We start from the raw sequence: 22,675 nt of genomic DNA, 5'->3' as shown, positions 1-22,675 counted from the left end.
CTGTCCTGCAAGGGTCACAATGTGCCTTACTAGATTTTATGCTCTTGTATGTATCAGCAAGCAGCCAATCTGCACCATTTTTCTTCATTTCAGGAGCTATCGCAGCAACAACTCTGTCAACAAAAACTATGTGGAATCCACCAGCAGCTCTTCAACCTTCCTCCCAATGCTGCACTGAAAAACCTTTTTTCCATGTTCTGAGATTACAGCAATACACACAACAGACGAAATGTGATTAGAAAGGTTTTTAAGGATTGGATTAATGGGAGAAACTGGTTCAAAGCAAGAGTTAGGAGAAATTGAAATTTAAAACTCTGATTTCAGCAAAGCTGCCTGGTTATAACAGTGCATTATACACTTCTGATGCTCTTAGCAAGACCTCAAATGCAAAAGGGTATTAAAAAAAATTAATGGGTAAAATACACAAATATCTGTGTCTCTTGCAACATCCTCACTGCAGCACTTTTGACTGGCAATCCCCCAAGAATCAGTTGCTTTTTAAACCCAACACTGGTAGTTGATCAACAAAATAACCTAGATCTCACCAAATTCTTCAGTGTTTCAAAAGATCACAGCATTAATTGTCAAACAAGTATCTGTTTAAAAAGTGATTTCTCTTAACATCTCTAATTTGCATTTCACTCACAATTATGTATTTACTGAGCCTTACATTCCTCAGTCAAAGAGGAAATTAAATAACCAGTTAATGGCACTTCCAATTCCAGAATCAAATCCAATTTAGGCTTTATATGAACTTTTGGTCTTACTGACACTTGTTTTAACTAGCATTTTCAACATGTGTTTTGGTAAGCCATCAGTGTATTGTTGGGGGTTTTAAAATTTATTTTAAAATCATTATATAAGCAAACAGGTCTGCTTCAGCAAGGAATGGGATTTCCTAATGTTCAGAAAGGTTTAAACAAGTGTCAACATTTCTGGTTAGACCAATAAATCAGCAGCAAATCCAGTCTTCAAGCAAAATGATTTAATTTTGTGAGGTGCCACTCTTCAGGGGGAAACAAAAAGCCCAAATACTCCTGTTTTTCAGGTAATTTTGAACAATATTCAAATTGAGACACGAGAAAAAGCAATGATAGAGGAAATTACAATTACTGTAGTCAGAAGAAATGTCCAGAATTGCAACAAAGGAACCAATGCTATGGTTGGTCAGATCAAGCAGAAAAGGATCTGGAAGACTAAGAAATCTCTTCTGTCCAACAACACAATACAAATAAGAAGCTGATCTGGACAATTTAAATGTAAATTTCCTACTACCTGCCAGACAAGTGAGATTTAAAGACCTCCACTTCAAAACTCAGGCATCTCCAATCCCAGTCTTCAAGCGAAAATTGACCTCCCACCTCAATTTCCTTGCAAATGTGGCCATGTGGCAGCAAAGGGGTTGTTTTTTCCAGAGCTTTATTAAATTTAGGTTATGTGCATGGCCAGCATGAGATGACCCTCACTGTGCCTGGGGAAAACAACCCTTTTAAGGCAGGTGCATGCACAGCCAAACACAAGTAATCCTCTCGGAAACATGACATCCCAGGCAGATTAGCAGAAGGGATATGGAAAAGCATTAAATGCATTGCATGGAGGAACCTCATTGATTGTTCAGCAATGAGGTGAATGAGGGAAAAGAAAAGATTTTTAATTGAGGGATACGTACAAAGAAGTGTCAGTTCAAAACAGCTTATTACATAATCAAAAAAAAAAATTTATCCTTAGAAACAAGCTTAGGGAACAACTCTAGCTGCTGCGATTTCCATTAATTTTATCAAAGCATCCTTGCTAAATGTACAATCACACTCAAGACAGTTCACTTCAGCATGACAGCTGCACATTTTTGGATTGTGAAAAATATCACAGCAGTATTGAGTTGAGTTGGGATTGTTTCAGTGAATCACTGGTATGCAGACACCAACCTCCGTAACACAGTCTTCCTCACATCTCTGGGAACAGAAATCAGTAAAAAAAACAAAGCAAAACAAAAAAAAAACAACCCAAAACTGCACAAAGATTATCAATGTATGGGTCAAAATCTAGAAAGACCAAAACAGTACCTGGGAGTGAGGAGGGGAAAAAAGTGAGAAACAGCTCTGCGAGCTACTCTTGCAGGAGGTGGGAAAAGATTTGGGAGTGAGGGGGTGATGTTGATACAAATAAAACCTGCTGAACTTACAGTAACTACCAGGAGACAGAAAAAGAATAACATCCTCAAAGTGGTGTTATGCCTCTGAAAGGCTGAACATTGTTATTTAAAATTATTACGAAAAGGAAAGATGCAGTTGCTATATAAAACAGTTAAGAATAAATAAAAATGAATTCTGCTAGCACTATAATAGATACTAATCAAGCTATGTTGAAACCACCATATAAGCAGCACTCAGTATTGAAAGTATTTTAGGAATACAGAAATAAAGTGGTGGGCATCCAAATGAAAGAAGGAAATTCAGAAATTCACAAAGGTTAAAGTAGAAGGATCTATATTCCTCAGAAAATACAAGATTACAGTTAAACCTCTACGAAACAAATTATTTTGAAGAAACTAAAAGACTAATGCTGCAGGTTATCTGAGTTCATGCAAACACCAAAAGTAGGGAACTGAAGTCAAATTAAGACATCCCCTCTCCAGCAGAAATTTGGAAAAATATCCTCTAAAAGATTGAAAGAGCAGGAAGAAGGAAAAAATGTTTAAGTTAGCAGTCAGACAAATTTTTGCAAACAGTTTCAAAGCTGCCTAGAACACCTTTGAAAGAGCTAGTGTGCAATAACAGAGCTAGGGCAAGGGAGGAAGCAATGAATGTGTTGGCCTCTGGGACATTTCTTGTGCTAAAATTTTAACATGCATCTTGTTTCTTACAACTTCCCATCAGATTCCACATCTACCTTTCTCATGTGCTGCATGGGATAATACCACCAGAAACACCAAAAAGGACTTCTGTTTCAAAAGGATCGAGGTACTTTTGAAAATCCAGTCAACAAATAAAAAAGCCCCCAAACCAGTTGGAGCAAAGCAAGTTCAGAGTGTGGAAAAACATTACCTTCTAAATCCAGTTTTACCAGATGAAGGTGCTACTGCCACATCCCTGTCCCCCAGGAGTTACTCTATGCTCAGACCTGCTGGCTGAAATGTTTCTGTGGACATCCTTTGCTTTGGGCCAAATCAGTGGGTTAGGTTGGATTCAACAGCTCTTTGGGATAGAAATGGTTTGGCTAGAAGGTGGACTGACAGACCTGAGGAGGCCATCAGTCCTTTTGGGGCAGCTGAGGGCTGAGCATCCTCACAGCAGGTGGAACAGGAGGAGCCAAACAGTGCTAGACAGCATTGTCTGGGTGTTTGATGGTGGTGGTTTTGGTGTTTCTCCAGAAAACAAGGTGTCTTTTAAATAACTGCATCCAACTCATCCTAATGTGATGATACTGTCTGAAGCACTGAACATTATAGACAGAAAATTCAGGATTGGTTTGAAGCCCATTATTATCTTCTAGTGTTCACTATGTGGCTATTAAGATTTGTTGCGAGGGAAAAAAGAATTTCATCATCAGTCCTAACATTTTTGGGGAAGAGAGGAGCCTTACAATTTAGAGATCCACAGACGTTAATGCATTTAGTAGGCAGTGACAAAAACGAACAATAAATACAGAGTAACATAAATTGCATGGCTCATACATTAAAAGTTACAAAATTAAGGCTACACATGAAATTCAGGCAGAACCATTTTGTTTAGTAAGTAGAAAATCAGTGAAATATGTTGACAGTAAGTCATAAAAACAAATAATAAAAACAAGTAGATTAAAAAAAACTGTGGAGGTAAGAGAAAATTTAAGACATCAAGAATGATAAAATGTGGAGCCAAAGCTGAAATGTATTCAGTACAAATATCAAGGTGACCTCTTCTAGCAGAAAGCTTTGATACCATGAAACTTCAATAATTTGTGGAAATTGATCTATCAAGCAAACCTAATTTGTTATCAAATGCAATTTTTTTGAAGTAGATAATTTCTTGAAATCATATGTAATTTAAACTTAATATATGTTTATGAACTTCAAGCCTATGTTTTATTGGCATTAGTGCTGATGGAGAAACGTTTCTATATATTCCTTTTCAGAAAATGTTCAGCCTAGTCAAGGACAGCATAAATGCCATGTAATCAACATTGGAAACTCAGACGAAGGTCAACAACTCGGAAAGAGAATCTTGAAAACATGAAACAAGTTAAGAAAGGATTTGGAAGCTAATTCTTCACCATCAAATGCTTCAAATTCCACAGCCAGAACATCATTGACTGCCCTTACTAAGACAATTTTGATTATGCTGGCATTATTAATGAAATTCAAGGGCAGAGTAGTTAAATATTCCCTCATCATTTGTGCACAATTCTGGAATATATATGAACTGAAAATACATGTGAGATGTGAGGAGTTACACTCAGATTTGTCAGCCACACATTCTCTAGTGATTACAGTCACTTCTTCTGATTACCTATAGTCAATAAAATGGGGATAACTACACCAAGCCACACAACTGAGAGATGGGTATAAGGTTTCCATAACCCGAAATCCTCATTAGGAATGACACAGAAGCATTGCCAAGATGCATTCTCATCACCTGAATCATGGCTAGCAGCTTTGATTAGAAGGGAGCTTTGGATCTCACATCTTCTTTTGGGAAGAGCCTACTATACCTCAGTTGTTCATTGCTTTACTGAAAACTAGTAAATTGTAACTCATAGTGTTGATAGCAAAATACAACAGAAGATTCCTAGAGCACTGATTGGCATGGTTGGTATGTAAGTAGCATCACTTGTTTCTTCTGTACTGTTTTTAGTGCTGTGAAAAATGCATCACCTTTTCCTTTCTTTCTCACTTTGTAAACTAGGCCAAAAGGGACAAAAATCATCATATCTTAATTCAGCAGTGCCAGCTTAGCAACAAAATTGTTCTTTTCTCTTATTCATTAAGACAGGAAAAAAACCACCCCAAAAACCAAACCAAACCCAGACGACTACAACCAACTAGCGAGTACAGCTCAAAGTGTCATTGGACATGTTCCTAATGGTGCTAGGCTAGAAAAATATGTTCTGGCCTCCTAACAGCCAGCAACAGCATGTTTACTGCTACAAGAAAAAGAGTGGGTAAAAACCTATCAGTAGCAGAATGTTTAGCACCTATTACAGACACAAGTGTAAGTACCTAGTGGTAATTAAGGGCAAAAGACAATGATTAATGTTCTGAACCCATAAAACTGCATGGGTTGGGAAGCTATTATGATTGCACTCTCTGCAGCTCACAGCCTACACTGGGCAGTTTACAGTGATATGCATCCTGCACAAAACTGATACTCCATTTTTCCAACACTGGATAATGCAGTGGGACATAAAGCTGTAACTCTGCACCACACACTGGTCACTGCTTGAACAGCTGATTTACTCTCATCCTAAGGATGCACTTGCTCTTCTCAGTCTTAAGTTCTAGATCTTCCTGTTCTGTATTTTTCTCATCAAAATGCCAAACGCTTCACACGGTCATCTTTTGTAATTTAGAAATATGTTTTTGTTCATCAAAACTGAGAAACAGGAAAATGGATACAGAAAATACAGTATTGGCTGCTAGCTAGAACAATGTGCTGATATTTATACTGGCTCTTACTTAGCTCAGGGTTTTTTGAACCAGGTCTTCCTCATGCAGAATTGGCATAAAATTATTCACATTGAATAGCACCTTCCTCAGTAAGACCTGGAAGTGCTACTCAATTGGACTAAGCAACCCAAAGTTTGGTTTGTAAGAGAAAAAAGTCACAATGTGTGATGAATGTTATATTTTCTATATGGGACACTGCCTGAAAATGAAGGTTTAATGTTTGTATTTCCCAGAGAGATGCAACAGAAGGGGGCAAAAAGTCTTCCACTGCCACAGCATCACATACAATAAATGATTACCCTCTAAATAGCATTATACAGGCTTTCTGTTAAAGGGTCCTTTCAAACATCACAAAGAGAACGGAAAAAAAAGTGATATGCTGCATTGTCCAAAACTAAATTGGAAAATGACAGATACAGATTATCATCTAGTAATATATAGAAAAGAAAGTACTTTCATTCTCTTATTTATAAGTAATACACCGAAAGGAATAAAGGAGATACACAAATCGTTTACAAATCAGACTTTTAAGCAATGTTCTCTTCAAGAGGCTAGATGCTCTTCCAAGAAAAAGTAAGATAGTCTTCCCTGCCCAAATCAAATATTTTAGAAAAGGTACAATACTTTGGACCAGATTTCTCCTCTGCTGAGCTGAACACAGTTATTCAAAGTGAATAGGGTTAGTTACAAAAGGCCACATTTATTGTTCTCAACACAATTCACAACTGGTGCAAATCACCATAGCTTCTCTGAAAACAAAGTGCCCCAGCATGAACTTAGCTCTCCTTACATTTTAGTTACCAGCTGAAAACCTAAAATCTTAGCCATAGATAGAATAAAGAACATTATTAAGTGAAGTACATTATTATGAGTAGGCCAGTTAAAAGAGTCCATATTCCTAACACACCCTGGAAGCCACACAGATGCTGCCCAATTCCAAAAAATAGGTAAGAACAAAAAGGAAAGTTAAGCAAACATCTGCCAAAAGTTCCCAAGCTGACATAGCTAACAGAGTAAATCATGTTCTTTAGGCTGCCCCTGTTTTCCTTTCCATCTGGAACCAACTTCCATCCTTTTCCCTGGGACAAAATCAGAGTCTATGTGAAGCTATAACTGCTCAGACCTACCAGCAATAGTAACAGAATCATAGAATGGCTTGGGTTGGAAGGGACCCTAATATAATTTAAACTTCAACCCCAAATATTTGCTGTTTTTTGCAGCAGCCATAACACATCCAGCCAAACCAAGGAGTTATTTTTGTTCCCATGGTATCAGAAACAGAACCACTCCACAAACACAACTTTCTCTCTTCAAGGCAGGATGTTGTAAGCCCCTGTGACTTTCCCTCCTGAGGACTAATCCAGGGGCTCCCTGTCCCATGTCACTGATGGAGGAGGTGTCAGGATGCTCTCCAAAACCTTTATCTCACCAGCCAAACCCTCTGACTGAGAGTGAGCAGTTTGTTTATGGGCGGTGCTGATGACAGGCACACCAACAAGTCCCCTCATTCAGCCAAACGGGTGAATTGAAGGATTAGGCTGTCATGCCAGCACAGGGCCTCATTTTTCTTCTGTGCTACGAGGGTCACCCCCTTCCTGCAGCCTGTATTTGATCGTGATTAATTCGTCAGGGCTGCCTATAGCATGGAAATGAAGGAATGGATTGCCAATTACAGTTATCTTCTCGCAGAACACCCCTTGAACCCGTCCTGTTCTGAAGCAGTGACAGCTCAGAAATAAACCAAATGCAGCTCTATTAAGCAGAAACCTGACCCAAAGTGTATTTTAAAGCACAAGGTGACTTTCCCCTGCCCAAACTAGCTCTTCAGTGTAAATGGTTCACTTCTGCCCTGCCTGCCTGGCAGGTACACAAAAAGCCCATCCACATTTGTTTTCGTAGTCACCTTGTTGATACGTGCTGAACTTCTGACTTTAACACTCTTCAGCAAGAAGGTGCACATTTGTTTCTGTGTGCCTCACCCTGAATAAACCTGAAGGGGAATTTAATATGTGTACAATTACTGCCAAGTAAACAAACCCAGCAATGGTTCTTCCCTGCACAGAAGCTCTTGAAAGGATTCAAACCTTCTCCCCAACAGTACTCACAGAAAGGTAAATTCTGACTCTTGCTGCATTTCCTCTGCAATAAGTCTCATGTGCTCTTACAAGCTAATATTTCATTGATATAGGCAACTAGCTTAAATTGAATAATCAATTTCTGATAGGTTAATCAAACAGGAAACAATTCCACAACAACCTGATTTTTTATTAATAATTATTAATATGGAATTTGAGAAACAACCCTTCATTCCTGGCAATGCATACTTGCCATTTGTTTTATTCACTAACACAATCACCACCAAGTTGTTTGAGTTGCATAAATTCAAAGTATGTGCACAAATCTAACTTTTTATCACCTCAGAAATTACCAGTTAAAAAGAAAATCCCTTTTCCTACAAACATAAAATGCAGACCATTGTAATAGATGCTTCCTTCCATTGTTGTAATTCATGGCATTTTAAACTACTTGCTGGTGCATCACACCTTGAGACAGAAGACAGGGGAAATGTTTTTCCAACACGTTTGGCAAACAAGAGCTTTAAATGCATTCCCAAGACAAAAAGGCACAACTAACTCTCTCCCAGGCCCAAGGTGGCCTTCCATTAACCCAGCTGCCAGTACGATCTGCGGTGTGCAGAGCTGCAGAATGCATCTTATCAACAGGATTTTGGCTTAGAAACAGGATTAGTCATTCACTACACTAAATCATGCAGCTATACTATTCTTCTGCCTCAGTGGCAGTTGCCCTTTCCAGTGATATGTGGCAGCATTCCTGTTTAACAAAGATGCAGGAAAAAGGACAACACAGTGAACAACCCTCAGACCCAGAGACACCTTAGCTTGTCTTTCAGGTACTTTGATGAGACTCACAATAGCAGGTTTATTCTATTTATCTCTTCTTTCATTTCAGGAGAAAGAGGAAGATATTTTCCCTAACAGCAATACATTTTTACCTTTCACAGGCCACCTATAAGTCTCCATATTCTCACACACACTTCTTCCAAACTTCTTGGTGTGACCAAATTTAAAAAGGAGACACCTTGGCAATGTAAATTTATGTATATGACAATTTTCTGTGTTTGTACTGGAGTAGCATTAAGGGTCTCCAACACTGACTAGGACTATTACAATAGATATTGCATAAATAAACAGTAAGAGACACTGTCTGCAAAGGAGAATAAAAAGTAGGACAAATAAGGCCCACACCACAATATTCTGTGGCCAGACTAAGACAGACCTTTCCCTCTGCACTAAAAAATAAGGAAAGAATGAGGAAGAGAAGCTGTTTTCCTGAGGCATTTGCTATCTAATACTGTCACAGAAGTTCAAAAAGGTACCAAAGTAAAACTGGTAAAACTGTGGTAAAAGTGTTTGATATGCATGACACCACAAATATTATTCCTACTCAACTTTAGTGAGTCAGGGCTTTTAGAAGTTCTGCAAGGACACACAGACAAACACGCCACTCTTTTCACAAAATGAGTTTTAAGTTGAGAGTGGGACTCAACTGAATACACTCAGAGCCACAGGACATCTCAAGCTGGAAGGGAACCATGAGGACTGTCAAGTCAGACTCTCTGCTCCTCACAAGACGACCTAAAATTAAATCATGGAACTAAGGGCATCATGTTCATACAGACTTCATGGCAGCTTCCTTCTGTTTATATGTGCAAACTCCAGCTAAAACAATTGCATGGTATTAAAATGATTGTGGGTGATCATCTGGGATCAGAAATCTTGCCCTTGGAGAGCTTTTTCTAGCTGCTGAACTATACAGAAAGAGTGTGGTACAACTAAGAATACATACAAGACTAGTGATGCCACAGTGCACAGGTAAATGAAATCACTGCTGAGATGACACACATCACCTCTAGTGCAAGTTTGCAAAGCCAGGAGTAGTTTTACAGCTGTCAAGATGATATCTATTCTTCTCTAACTAGATTGATCTTATATTAAGTTCCTCCTTTCAAGGAAGCTCAGTTGCATCATGAAATTTGACTGAAACCATTAAACTAGCTGTCTGTCTTTTTTACAATGAGTTTAAAACTCTGAGGCAACATACTTCAAATACATTTTCTGTAAAAATGGGGAAGGAATGAAAAAGATATTCTTATAATGACTATGTTTTCACACTACATCTAATCATGAATATAGTTAAAAGACACCCACAACAACACAGTCCAACTCCCTAATGGATTTGGCTTCAAGTTAAGTTTTAGAGACATGCACTTTCCTGGGGAAAGGGGCAAGAATACATCAATGAAAAAAATTGGATAGCAATAACTGGGCCTTTTACCAAGAAATATTTTGTACTTCGTGTATCATTTCAATGTAATGTCTCTCTAGGATGAGGTCTGTATAGCTTTATTTTCTTACTTCAATTCATTTCTTAACAAATTAGCTTCAAAGGGTTTTTCCAGAGTGTAATGCCACAGAACAAACACATCAGATTATCTTGTTGACATCAGCCAGGAAAATTTAGAAAAAGAGAATTAAGTGATTCTGTTGGTACACAACAATACAGAGTTTTAACTTTCATAACAGTAATTGAGACATTCCTAATTCTTAGCATGGAAAACCACAAATATGAAAGCAAATAATATATCTGGCCAGCTGAAGCCCTGCTTGTGATTTCTGCAATATGCTTTCTGAATACCAGAGAACTTTACCAAATTTTTGATCCTTGACAGGATAGTTTGCCTGACAAAAAAATAATAATACAAAAACTGAAAGGACAAAAGGGAAACTGCCCAAAGCTCAATGTGTTTTTGATGCCTTTGGAGATGTTTCTGGCTTTTCCTCAGCAGTCTGGAGATACCTATAGAGCTCATTGCAGAAGCAACTCGGGCTGTGCTAGGAGCTTCAAGATGGAAAACTATGAAATAAGAGCAAGAGAGCACACAGTTGTTTCTGGCAGAGTAGAGCCTGGACAGTGAGGTTAAAGAGGGTGCGAAGCTGCAAGACTGAAGGGGGCAATTTATATAATAATACATATCTGATAAAATAGGGATGAAATATAAATATATAGAAATACAATTTTAAAAATAAAAAGTAACTACGTAGACTTTTATTTCTTCCCAAAGTGAACATGAAACAAAAAGAGAGACCTTGAGGCAACTGAGTGTTCAGTCATCAAACAGTCTAAGCTTTCAAAGGGAAATTTTTAAGGACAGTCACTAAATGCCATCTGAATGAAGGACAGGATTTGTGCTCTAGTGTTCAGGGCAGATGCTGCAAATTGGACCAGTCAGCAAGACCTTCAGAATAGATAAAATTCTAGATAGTCGAGCTACATTATCCATAAAAAGCCCATTTCCACTGAAAAAAGAGAGCTTATTAAGTCTCTTTTCTGGAATGAAGTTAGAGCTTCTCCTTGCTAAATACATCATATGAATGTTAATTTTAGACTGTGGAGAGCTCATCGATTTACACTTCCCTGTAACAATTTTTTTAGTATTTAAATTATGGTAAGACACCAATTAGTATCATGGACACTACACTGTCTGAAATAAGAGCACTGTTAAATAATGCATGCAACAAATTTTTATACAAGTAGTAATTAGATTTCTAGGATTTCTTGAATATTATAATAGTAATTTCAGAGCTGTTACCATTATTAATTTTAATAATAGTCTATTTAACTGGTGATCAGTCCCAAAAGAAGCATCAAAGAATGAATTCTCATATATCTTCATTTTTGCTAACATATTACATTATGCCAATTACAGACCAAATAACAAAATGCAATTAACTCCCCAATGAGTTATAAAAAAGGTCTTTTAAAACCACACAGTGTCAAAAAAGTTGATGTGGTCTGAGTCAAGGGATGAGCAGCTGCTGATCAAATTAAAATATTGGCTTAGTTATAAAAATTTTCTTAATAGGAACTTCCCTTACGTGACCTACTGAATTGGGAATTTTTTATCACAAAGAATTTATATGGTAATATTCATTTTCCTGACTAACCTCAAATGACAGCACAATATCCAAATTCTGATAATCCCACAAGCATCAGGCCTTTTTAATGGTGACAGGAACTCAAAGCACCAGACTGGAAATAAATACAAAACTACTTCATGGTTACTTATTACACATTTGTGTATAGTGGGTCTGAAAAATGTACAGCTAACTCCTTCCTCGGAAAGATGACAGTGCATGCCTTATTGGAATTGCTCATTAAGGAAACATCTATCCCAGAAATGAAATGCCAACTGAAAAATGAGCAAAACCAGATGAGGAAGATGGAAATAGATGGCCCTAACCTTTAACCCTGTGTCAGGAATTCATCCTGCCTTTGAAAACATTTGGTTTAGTCTCCTGACTCCGATTTTCAGAGGGCTTTTCTAATCCTCCAGTAGCACACCTGTCGTTTAATCCCTTGTTATAATGTACTTCAATCACCTCATGGGGAGAGGAGCTGATGGAAATGTTCCCAGCCTCTGGGGCAGCAGGAATCACTCCTTGGGCCCTGAGGAGGATGCCCTGGGGGTCAGCACAGCAGTGACACGAGCTGGCACAGGACTGAAGATCTCTCCCCCCAAATCTAAAACAGAGGATCTGTGTGCACCCTCCCTGCATCCTCCCTTGAGAATGGATTATATGCTTCTATTTCCTATACACACTGCCTAGTTTATGTTGTTTAATGTTTTTTCGCTTTTCAGACTCCCTGTTAGCAACACATAATAAATAAAACCATGCAATGTTTGGCCATGACCAGGCCAAAAGCTACAAGTAAGCCTTAGTGATCAGCTGTGCTGATTCTACAAGCAGAAAGACTTGCTCCACTGTAAAAAAGATGTTTAAAATGTGGTGAAATTGTGCACTTCCACCATCTATATCACCAGAGAGATTCTACACTTCCGTGGCATTTGATCTTTTTCTCTCTGTGTTTTTAAAACAAATGCAAGCATAAATTCATAACAAAACTAAGAGTTGCCACTATCTTTTTTTCTCAGAAAGGATAGGTGACATAATTTTCATGAAATCAAGCTAAGGTACAACATACAGCTGTATTGATGTAGAGACAGAAGTACACACCGATTGGAGAATTCTTTTAAATTTCATCTTTCTTTCACCACCTCCTTTCTTCATTTTTCCCCCTCCCTTGAGTTTAAAACAACATTTAAATACTTGTTTCTGTTGCCAGAGAGCAGCTTGTGTTGCCAGCATAAGCATGTCAGAACAAAGCCAAGCCCTGTATTACTGTAAAATAACAGTAAGGTGGAAACACACAGGTGTGCACAGACCAGAACATCTTCAATTCCTTCCATCTGTAGCCTATCCCACAATTACCTCTCAACATATTTATGACAAACATGGAAATTCCTGTCTCCTTACATCCATCTGCAGAGCCTTGTTTTCATTTTGTGTCTCAGAAGGTTTTTTAGCACCACATTTGACATCCTTGTTCACTTTGCAGGCTGCGAACACCACAATTTGCAGAGAGCTTCTTAAAGACATGATAGTGAGGTGTTCTTCCAGAAAATCCACTAAAGAAAATGGCATTTTTCCCCCAATACCCTCTTGTGGCAGTACCTCAGACATAGTAACACTGTAGTTATGGGGAAAATGGACATGTAAATGGTGATCCACTGGTATAACACGAAAATCTGTCACACTGCAGCCTCAAATAGCACTTTGTACCCTCTGATCTATAGGTTTGTCTATAGATTTTTTCATCACTTTTTGTATTTTTTTTCCAAACAGATAGTAAAATTTCTTTAAAAAGTAAAAAGAGATAAAATGTAAGAAAAGTCCTAATAATCTAATGTCTCTGGTTAAAAAATAAAAAAATAAAATTAAAAAAATTTAAAAAGATTTATAAGATTGCACTCTGGCTTATGTTTGTGTGTTACTAAACAGCTGCTGAGGATGTGTAGCTTGATACTCCAATACCTCTGTAATGCCATTGGAGTGATGCAAATCCTCAGTCCTCCTCCCAGAACAGTTTTATTTAGGAAACTTCATGCTCTTGGTGTAAACAAAAGCATTTATTGCAACAGAAGAGAGTAACCCAGGGTTCCATGGGGATACCAACCTTCATCACCTTTGCTTTCTTAGATTGATTAGCAGTTCAGAAATTTATTAAAGGTGACAGGGATCTCTGAGAAAAATATATTAGGGACTGGGGGTCTCTTAGGGAATTTTTTTTTCCTGGAGTGCCTGTGGGCAGACTGCCACTTGTTTTGTAGTCCTTACAAACTTTCAGCATTGGTTGCTTTCTCTGTCATTTTTCAAAGATGGAATCCCTCATTTGAATCCATCAACATTCTAAATCAAAGCTCCTTTGTGTGTGGATCTTTGTGAGTGGATTTGTTGCCAACACTCTTTAAACAGGAGCACCTGAAAATCCAAGTTGTGACTGCTGGCATGGTGCCTTAATGGCAAATGGCCTTCTCAAGGCTGTAATTTGTTCAAGCTGAAACATCCACAGGGTGATGGGTGGAGATGGAGCAGCACTAAAGTGTTTGGGGAGGAAAGGCAGACTTTTCCTCCATCCAACACTCTTCCCATGGAAAGCAATCTGCCCTTTGCCACGACCTCAGTAAAGAGCCTTGCTTGCTGGCTTCTTCCTAGCTTCCTTTTTATGGAGTAAAGGAGTTCTCTGGAGGGGTGAAAACGAGAAGGGATTGCTTCCCAGAGAGGTGTGAGCTCGCCCTTCCAAAGATAAGAGTGAAGGTGAGCAACCTAAGCAAGAGTGTGGACCTGAACTCAATCCAGCTTCTTAAACTGGATCTACTCAGGTGATCTCTTGCAAATTTCTCTGCTTCAATTTGTAGGAGAAATGGTGTCCTCAGGCAGGTTTCTGAAGGGAGAGCATTTGTTTATACAGATCCAAGATGAGGAAACAACACAGAGTGTTCCTTCAATGACACTTTTTTGGGAGAGTCCAGCGTTACATACACAGCACAGAGACATCCTGATCAGCTTGGCCACCAGCAACAAGGCTGATCCACATTTTTGTCCAGGCATTGCCTTTATCTAAAGGAATGTGCATGGATAAAGGGGAAAACCCCAACAAAACCACAGAGATGAAAGCATAGTTTTGTGGGGTTTGGGTGTACCTTACATTGCAGACACATCACCCACAGCAGAGTTTCAGCAATGCAAGTGATATCAAACATTCCTGGAAATCCAGAAACCAAATGCAGGGCTGCCTGTTTAATTATTGCTCTCAGGCAGTGCATCTGAAAGTCTGGAGAGAAGGAAAGTATTTTTTTTTTTACTGAGGAATAGAAAGTATTTATTAAAATGTAAACAGTACACTGCACTAGAGATTGTATTTCCCAAGGAAAGCAAACAAAAAAGCAGCCTCAGAATAACAGAGCATTTTAGCACAAATGCATTTTATTTTATTTCCAAGGGTGAAAACAGCAAACAATTACAGAAAAAGCATCTGCCACAGTTATAATGTTTCAGTAATGCCACAGCTACTTCTGAGAAAAGCACTGAACACCTCATGTGAACTCAAGATTCCTATCAAAGATCCTTTCCAACTTTCTCTGCTGGCTTCAGGGAACCATATTCCTCACCTGCTCAGACTTTGCTATTAACTAGGCCAATTCTAAAATAAAGTGGACTATTATTATTTGTACATCCCACTTACTAGTAATTTCCATATATTTACGTCATGTCTTGCTTGATTTTGTAAAATAATAACAAAAATGTATCTATGTAAAAGGTCAGCATTTAAGCCAGTGAGTAAAGGACTGAAATGCAAGGTCTGCCCCCAAGTTCAAAAGGGGGACCAGAACTGAGAACTGAGGCTTTATCTGAAACCAGACCTATATTCAGCCAATTCTAGTGCTTGTGGAAATGGCATCTGCATGTTCCCCTGCAACAATGAAAGTGCAGTTCAAGTAGAAGGGAATACAGCACTCAAATTATATTAGATTTTACCTTCTGAAACCTATTTCAGATTTACAATTATAAAAAAAAAATTAAGAAAGAGGTCCTTGAAAAAGAAGGAACAAACCTAAATATTCCTGCTTTCCTTTCTTCCCTCCTAATCTGAATTATCTAATTAGTCAAAGCTCAAATTATCTTGTCTAACAATTACTATATGTTAGGACTTATGTCATACTACATTGTTACATGATGATGGCTTTTTTTTTTAAATTTATTGCTGTTTAGCATAAAATCACAGAATAGTTTGGGTTGGAAGGGACCTTAAAGATCATATGGTTCCACACCCCCTTGGGACACCTTCCACTAGACCAAGTTGGTCAAAGTGCCATCCAACCTGGCCTTCAACAGTTCCAGGGATGAGGCATCCACATGTTTCTTTAAAACATCCTTCTTTTAAAAACTTTAAATTGGTTAACTAATCAAACCTGCAATCATTTCTATGCATGTATTGAACCTAAATGGAAGACAAATCAATTTAGGTTATTGTTTAAGACAAAAACTAAATTTCCCTTTGTAATTTGCATTTTTCTCAGATTTCTCCATTTTTTTTTTCTAAATACTGAACTGCTTGTTTTCTTCCTCCTTCAAATATCACACTCACTTCTTTCACAATGCAAACCAAAAGCCAGTTGACTATTAGTGATGGATTACCTTAGATTACAGCAAAGCAAGAGACTTACAATAACCCCTTTCCTTCCAGTTCCTTCAGGCCATATTCATTTGCATGTAGATTAATAAACTACAATTGTGGAAGAAAAACTCAAGGGAACTGAGATAATTTCCTGTTACTCTAACAAGTTGGTTAGGGTTTTTTTGTGGCTTTTTTTTTTTTTTGTTTGGTTGGTTGGTTTGGTTTGGTTTATTTTGGTTTTTTTACCCATCTTGGACATTGTGGCATCTGTCTTGCTTTCCTTCTGGATGGAAAATTTTGCCAGACCTCTCTTTTTCCCTGTTGAAGGCACAGCAGTGCATTTCAGGCTTACTGCAGAAATGTAATCCCAGTTGCAGCTCTTAGCTGCCAGGCTCTGAGGGTTATGCTAAGGGCTACACAACAGTATCCCACTTCCCTGCCCACCAGCATCCAGCCACAGCCAGAGGCTTTGGATCTCTGTTGTTTAACACAGTATAAGTCTATTGGCAAGATAAAATGATGGATAAGACATCTAATGTGGAATATCACTGTTTGAAATACCAGTAATAGGGAAAAGTGAGGAAGAATAAGAAACATTGAAGTCTCTTACCATAAATTCCGGTTGAAATGCAGGGAAAGGCCTGTAAAACAAATGAAAGGAAAAAAATTAAATGGGATTTCTGTTTACTGTACCTTTTAACAAAACCAAGAATATTTTTAAATCCCTGTTTTTCAACACCCAGAGATTATATGCTGTAGCATTCACTGTCATGGCAGTCAAATTACAGGCATTTCATGTGATTATTTGAAACATACTCACTATGTTTTCTTTGCTGCCACATTAACAAAGCTGCATTCTCTTTCTCACCTTGAGCTGTGAGCAACATTTGAACCCAGAATTGTTCTTAAAACTGCCTTTTGAGTTTAATGCTATGAGCTAAAAATTAACACCATAACCTACTACAGAAGAAAAAAAAAATATATCATCTGGGTAGAGTTTGACAACGTTTCCTCATCAGTAAAATAAGCTTGGCCAGCTTAAACCCTGTTATGCCTCTTTGCCATGCCCTCATTTGCTATAATCTCCTTTTCTGAGTCAGTTCTTAACCTCAGTTCTTTCAGATGTGTGCTTTATGGTGTGACCCAACACAGCTGTACTGCTACAAGCCAAAGGTTTGCAGACTGATGCAGAGGGAGGAACTGGAAGATACTGGTGGAAAGAAAGAGCACATTTTTGGGGCAGCCTGGACACCAAAGAACATACATCATGCAACAAGAAACATTACAGACACTGTGTTAGCAAGAACAATAATTCACATTTCTGCTAGCTGCATGTGTCGTCTTGAGATTTTCATTTCTGTGAGCCAGAGTCAGTTTTCCACCAGGAAAAACCAAAGCTGTGGTTTCACGAAAGAGGCAATTTTCTTTGAGTTCAGCTGATATGTGATATCACCTTTGCCTCCCACCTCTGGACTGACAGCAGACACAGCTCTAAGGTATGAGAGCACCTGGGACCAAAGTCTCAAATATCCACCCTGAGGCTCCCTCCAGATCCCCCAGCAATGAGTCATCACACAAAAGAAAGGAATTCTTCTTTACTTAATCACACAGGAAAACATTATTCAAAGCTAATGCTTGCTTTATATTTAACCAGGGAATTAATTAGAGAATGGTGATTAAGAAAGGAGAGGTCTAATGGAAAAAATACATCCTCCCCTCCCCTCTGAAAATACTTAAGTAAAATAAAGTGGAGGAGAATTATAGTCTCATTCCTTCCCATAACCACTACAACTTACATCCTGAAAAGTACTTAGCTTTGTAGTTTGTACCCAATAAATCACAGGAATCAGCTCTTTAAAGAAATGAAGAATAGAGTAGAAAATAGAAAAAAACAACAACCACCACACAGTTACAGAGCTCAGGCTGAGGTGGCAGCAGATACTCCAGCAATCAGAGAGAGGCATAAAGGATGATTTTGTCCAGTTAGGGAAAAGACCTTAAAATTTACCACCATTTAAGTTTCCACACATTAAGAAATAATAGCTCCAAACAAGTGCTTTCAGTTCTTTGCAGAACTTGAGTAACAACACAGGACTTAGTTACTCCTTTGCCTCAGGAAGTGAGGAACAGAGTATTCACAGTTCCTTCTCCATTGGCCCCACAAATGTGGGTAAGGGGACACAGCCCTGCAGCACCTCCAAACTCCATCAATCCCGTGGCTCCTTGGCCAACACCCTGCATGGTGCCTACAGGTGCCACCACTAATTTCAGATCCCCACATGTGTGACAAAGCCACCCACCTGGGGGACCTTGGGCTGGGGTGGCTCTGCAGCCCTGGGGCAGCAAAGAGCAGCAGCTTCCCCCAGGTCACTGGGGATTCAGCAGTGCCACAGGGCAAGGGCAGCAGACTGACACGGCATCTGAGCAAGGGCACAGATCCTTCAGGGTGTGAAAGACCTCTAAGATCACCGAGCCCAACATTAAAGCAACCCACTTAAAGCCATGGCAGGGATCTTGAAGGGGTTTACAGACTGGCTGCTGCACTTTGGGACAGGCTCAGCACCTACTGCCAACATCTGGCAGCACAGCTGGGTATTGGGATGCTGGATCCGAACAAGCTTCCTTCTTAGGAGAGAGAAGATGAGAAGTGCATTTTCAGCACTGCACTTGTCACACTTGTTCATCTCCTTTCACAGGATAACGTGCTCTGAGGCCACTCAGCAAGCTCCAGCGGGCAATCTGTGTGTTGTGCATGTTTCTTAACACTTTGAAAATTACTGTGGAGGCACAAGCATTACCTTGCTTTCAGTTTCTGCCATGCAGCTGGAAAGTACCTGGAATGGAGCGACAAGACTGTATAAAATCCCATCAAGTTCCTTTGGAATATGGGTCTGTGCCATAACTCAGATGAGCTCTGCCCTCTCCCTCATTCAGAGATGATCACAGCACATAACCAGCAGATGTAATTTCGTAAAATGTGACAGTGCTTTTATTCATTCAAGAAAACCCCATGCCCGAGATCACATATCAACTGTGTTTCCTCTTGGCTCCTAGGGAGACAATTTAGTCTAGATGCCAGGTTGAAATTACTGGCAGAGCAGTAATGGGGAATTCACAGCATGGATATCAACATATTACAATATTTGGCTTATGGACAAAAGATGTTAAGGTTTCTAACCTTTTCTCTGCGTAATAATAACTTAATTATAGATCTGATTTCAATAAAAAAAATTCCATTTCACAGTAGGTAACATTCATTCCTATACCCACAATAAAAGTGTTTCTCACCCTAATTTCTTGCCTGTAACTGCTATTTATTGACGAACCTTTAATTGCTTTGCTACCAAAATAGCATGTTTCCTTTACTTGGGGACTAATAAGATGTGCTACCCTGTTAGCACTCAAAGCAGACACAACTCTGGAGTTAAACACAAGTAATAAAGGCAGGAGCTTCCTGTGACTACTGTGCTTTTGCAATCGTCCAGAGTAAGAGGCCACATTAAATCAGGTCTGTGAACACTGTAAGACTGAAATTGATTTAATTCCTGTAGGAGAGGATGTGGGCGCTCAGCCTCTGGTTCTTTTTAATCCAATGTGTCTTTACTAAGGCTGCAGCAGCAGTGCTAATTAGGATGAAATGTAATGCAGCTTCATGAGGAACATTTACAATAGTCACCATGCGGAGGCCAAGTTGGACTCCAAGACATTTCAGTAAGGACTTGGGTATTTAAATACTTAAGGGCTTATCTACATCAAGGGGCTCTAGTTCACACTGAGCTGCAATGTATTAACTGTTATACATTAGATGAATACAATTGCTAAGTCTACATGACCAGAGGCTGCCTACTGCAGCCACAGCTCCTAATTGCTTCCACAGAGCAAGGACTTTCTTCAAATTAAGTGCTCGTCATTCTGAACCTGTCTCCCGTTGTCATTTCAGCCACAGCCAAGCCAGATGCAAGGTAAGCATTTTTCTTCCAGCATGTAACACAGCAGACAAAAATAATATCAAACACAAAAGATCCTTGTCTGATTTAACTGCATCATCTTATGAAGAGGAATAATTCTCCCATTTGAGAGCCATTACTTCATGCTCCTTGCATTACTGATACTCCTGTTCATCAGCCAAAGCTTGAAAAAGCTTGTGCACTTTAGATGCTTTCCAAAATAACATCCTCTATAAAAACACTTAACTTCCAAAGGCACAATAAAGCCATAAATATCAGGGACCATTGTACATCTTTTGCTGCACAAACTGTTCACCAGGTACTTATACAGATGCTTGAGATCAGTAACATCAAACACTCAGAGTCAAGTTTTGCTGCTTTTACCTGGTCAAACTTACACACCAAATGATTTTATAAACCACTAACTATAATTCTATCCTTTTGCCTTTAAAAAATCCTTTACTATTATCTGGAAGAAATAAAAATTAAAATCTTATACTATTTTCCAGCCTATCTCCTGGAATTAATTTTATTTTTGTCATCATTCTGAACCATAATTTAGCAAACAGCAAATTTGGGAAGTAACTAGCATTCAAAAAAAAACCACATGAATAGAGAATTCCAAAATAATTCCCTATACTGAAAGTGAAGAGAAAAAAAAACCTGAGCAATTGAATATAAGAATGTTTAAACTCACTTTTCATTACAGACAATACTAGCATGTTTATTATATATTTAAAGAATAAAAACCCCCAATTACTACCTCCAAAATAATCAATGTCTCGAACACAGCAGGTCACACAGAAGCCTTTAAGGCATTTCTATAAGCTGCCTCATTCACACACTGGCAGATTCTCTTCAGCAGAGTCAAACACTGGGCAGGCAAGTGCCAAAAGACATTGGAGGGAATTTTTTGGGTAGAAACAGAAACATTCAGCTATTTCACCAGCCCAAAAGTTTACATACCAGCTATGGGGAGGTTCTCAAAGGATGCTGACAGCTGACAAAGTGCTGGTGAAGCAACTACAGCTGAAGCTCAGATACAGACCCAGCATGAAACATCCTTTCTGTACTGTGGCTTACAGGTTTAGGACAACAGGTTTAGAAAATGGTACGCAGCAATAATAAAATTTAAACTAAAAATCTAACAGCTGTGTGGCAAACAGTGTGTGGTGAACTTGTCACAAAGCTACTGACAGCTGATTGAAGGACTAGTACTTAGTTAAAATGACTTGTAACAAACACATAGAGAATTTTAACACAGCTCAGAAAACAAACAACTGTCAGGTTTCCAGAGGATCTCCACAAGTTTCCCATGGTGGTCACACCCCTTCAGGTAAGTATTCACCACAAAGGCTGAGGTTTTCTTTAAGTCTGTTTATTTACACAAGAGAGCAATTATTGAGAGAAGCCACCTGAGAGGTTAAAATGACAAAAAGGGTATATTTAAAATTTCCTGTTGACCAAACTAAACTAATCAGGGGCTGCAAGGAAAGCTCTTCCTTTGATGACCTGTTTGCTGTGTTGCAATATTCTCATTGTTACATTATGTCTCTCAGCTTACACAATGAATAACAACTAATTTTTTAAATTGAAGCAATCAAAAACTTCAAGCAAATTACATTCATTCAACGAGGAGTGTGGTGAAAAAATATCAAGGAATGACTACTAAGAATTACAAACTCTTTTCAGCCTCTATGTATTCTAACTTTACATGAATTTAAGATAGACTACTGAAGACATTAAAACCAGATGCTACAATGACCTACACAAGATAGTAGAGCATTGTAATACGGAATTAACTTGGGATGGTTCACTACTGGAAGAATCTCACCCTATTTTTATTTTAAAATTTTCAAATTCAGAATCTTTCAGTAATTAAAAGTAATAGCTCAATTACTGCCTGGGTAGAGGTCTGGGCCGAAACTGGGTCAAATAATTTGATTTCTCCCTATACAAACTCCGTTGTGGGGTGGGGGTTGCCTGTTTTTTAGTCGAAACTATTTGAGTATTTGTGGTTAGAGTGAAAAACTTATGGGTGAGTTACAGACCAACACTTTGGCACACATTTTTAAAAACGTCGTCCATTTATATTTAGAAATACTGAGCTATGAAACCAAACTGCTCAAAGCAGAGCCACCTAAAGCCAGTCCCCCAGGACCATGGTCAGCAAAGGCTGGAATATCTCCAAGGATGGAGACCCTACAATGCCTGTGGGCAACCTCTGCTGCTGTTGGACCAACCAGAGGGTAAGTCAGTCATTTCTGGTGTTTAAACACAAGCCCTCCCAGCTCTCTGCTGTCTGAAGACTCCCCAGGGTGCTTTTTTCCCCATGATTTGAGTCACTAAAGATCTTTAATAGCATTGGTTCCACAGTCAGCCCCTGGGATACATGACTAGTGAGTGGCTTCCAGATGGACCTTGTGCCACTGACCACCACCCTGTAAATCCCAGCAGCTCAGCCAGCTTTCAGTCCACCTCTTGC

General features: G+C 38.8%; 1 protein-coding gene across 6 annotated transcripts in view; it reads right to left on the bottom strand.

The window, feature by feature from the left end:
- Positions 1-22,675, bottom strand: part of MACROD2 (mono-ADP ribosylhydrolase 2) — an 824,802-nt gene that overhangs the window by 253,211 nt on the left and 548,916 nt on the right. For all 6 annotated transcript variants that reach the window (XM_085054069.1, XM_085054070.1, XM_085054073.1 and 3 more), the window contains exon 7: positions 16,854-16,884. In XM_085054069.1, coding sequence (XP_084910195.1) covers positions 16,854-16,884 — 31 coding nt within the window. The remainder of the gene's footprint in view (positions 1-16,853; positions 16,885-22,675) is intronic.

Source organism: Lichenostomus cassidix, chromosome 3, assembly GCF_008360975.1.
Source record: "Lichenostomus cassidix isolate B80296 chromosome 3, HeHo_3.0, whole genome shotgun sequence".
NCBI classification, from domain to species: domain Eukaryota; kingdom Metazoa; phylum Chordata; class Aves; order Passeriformes; family Meliphagidae; genus Lichenostomus; species Lichenostomus cassidix.
The sequence above is the reverse complement of the archived record's forward strand: the minus strand, read 5'-3'. Positions and strand labels throughout refer to the sequence as shown.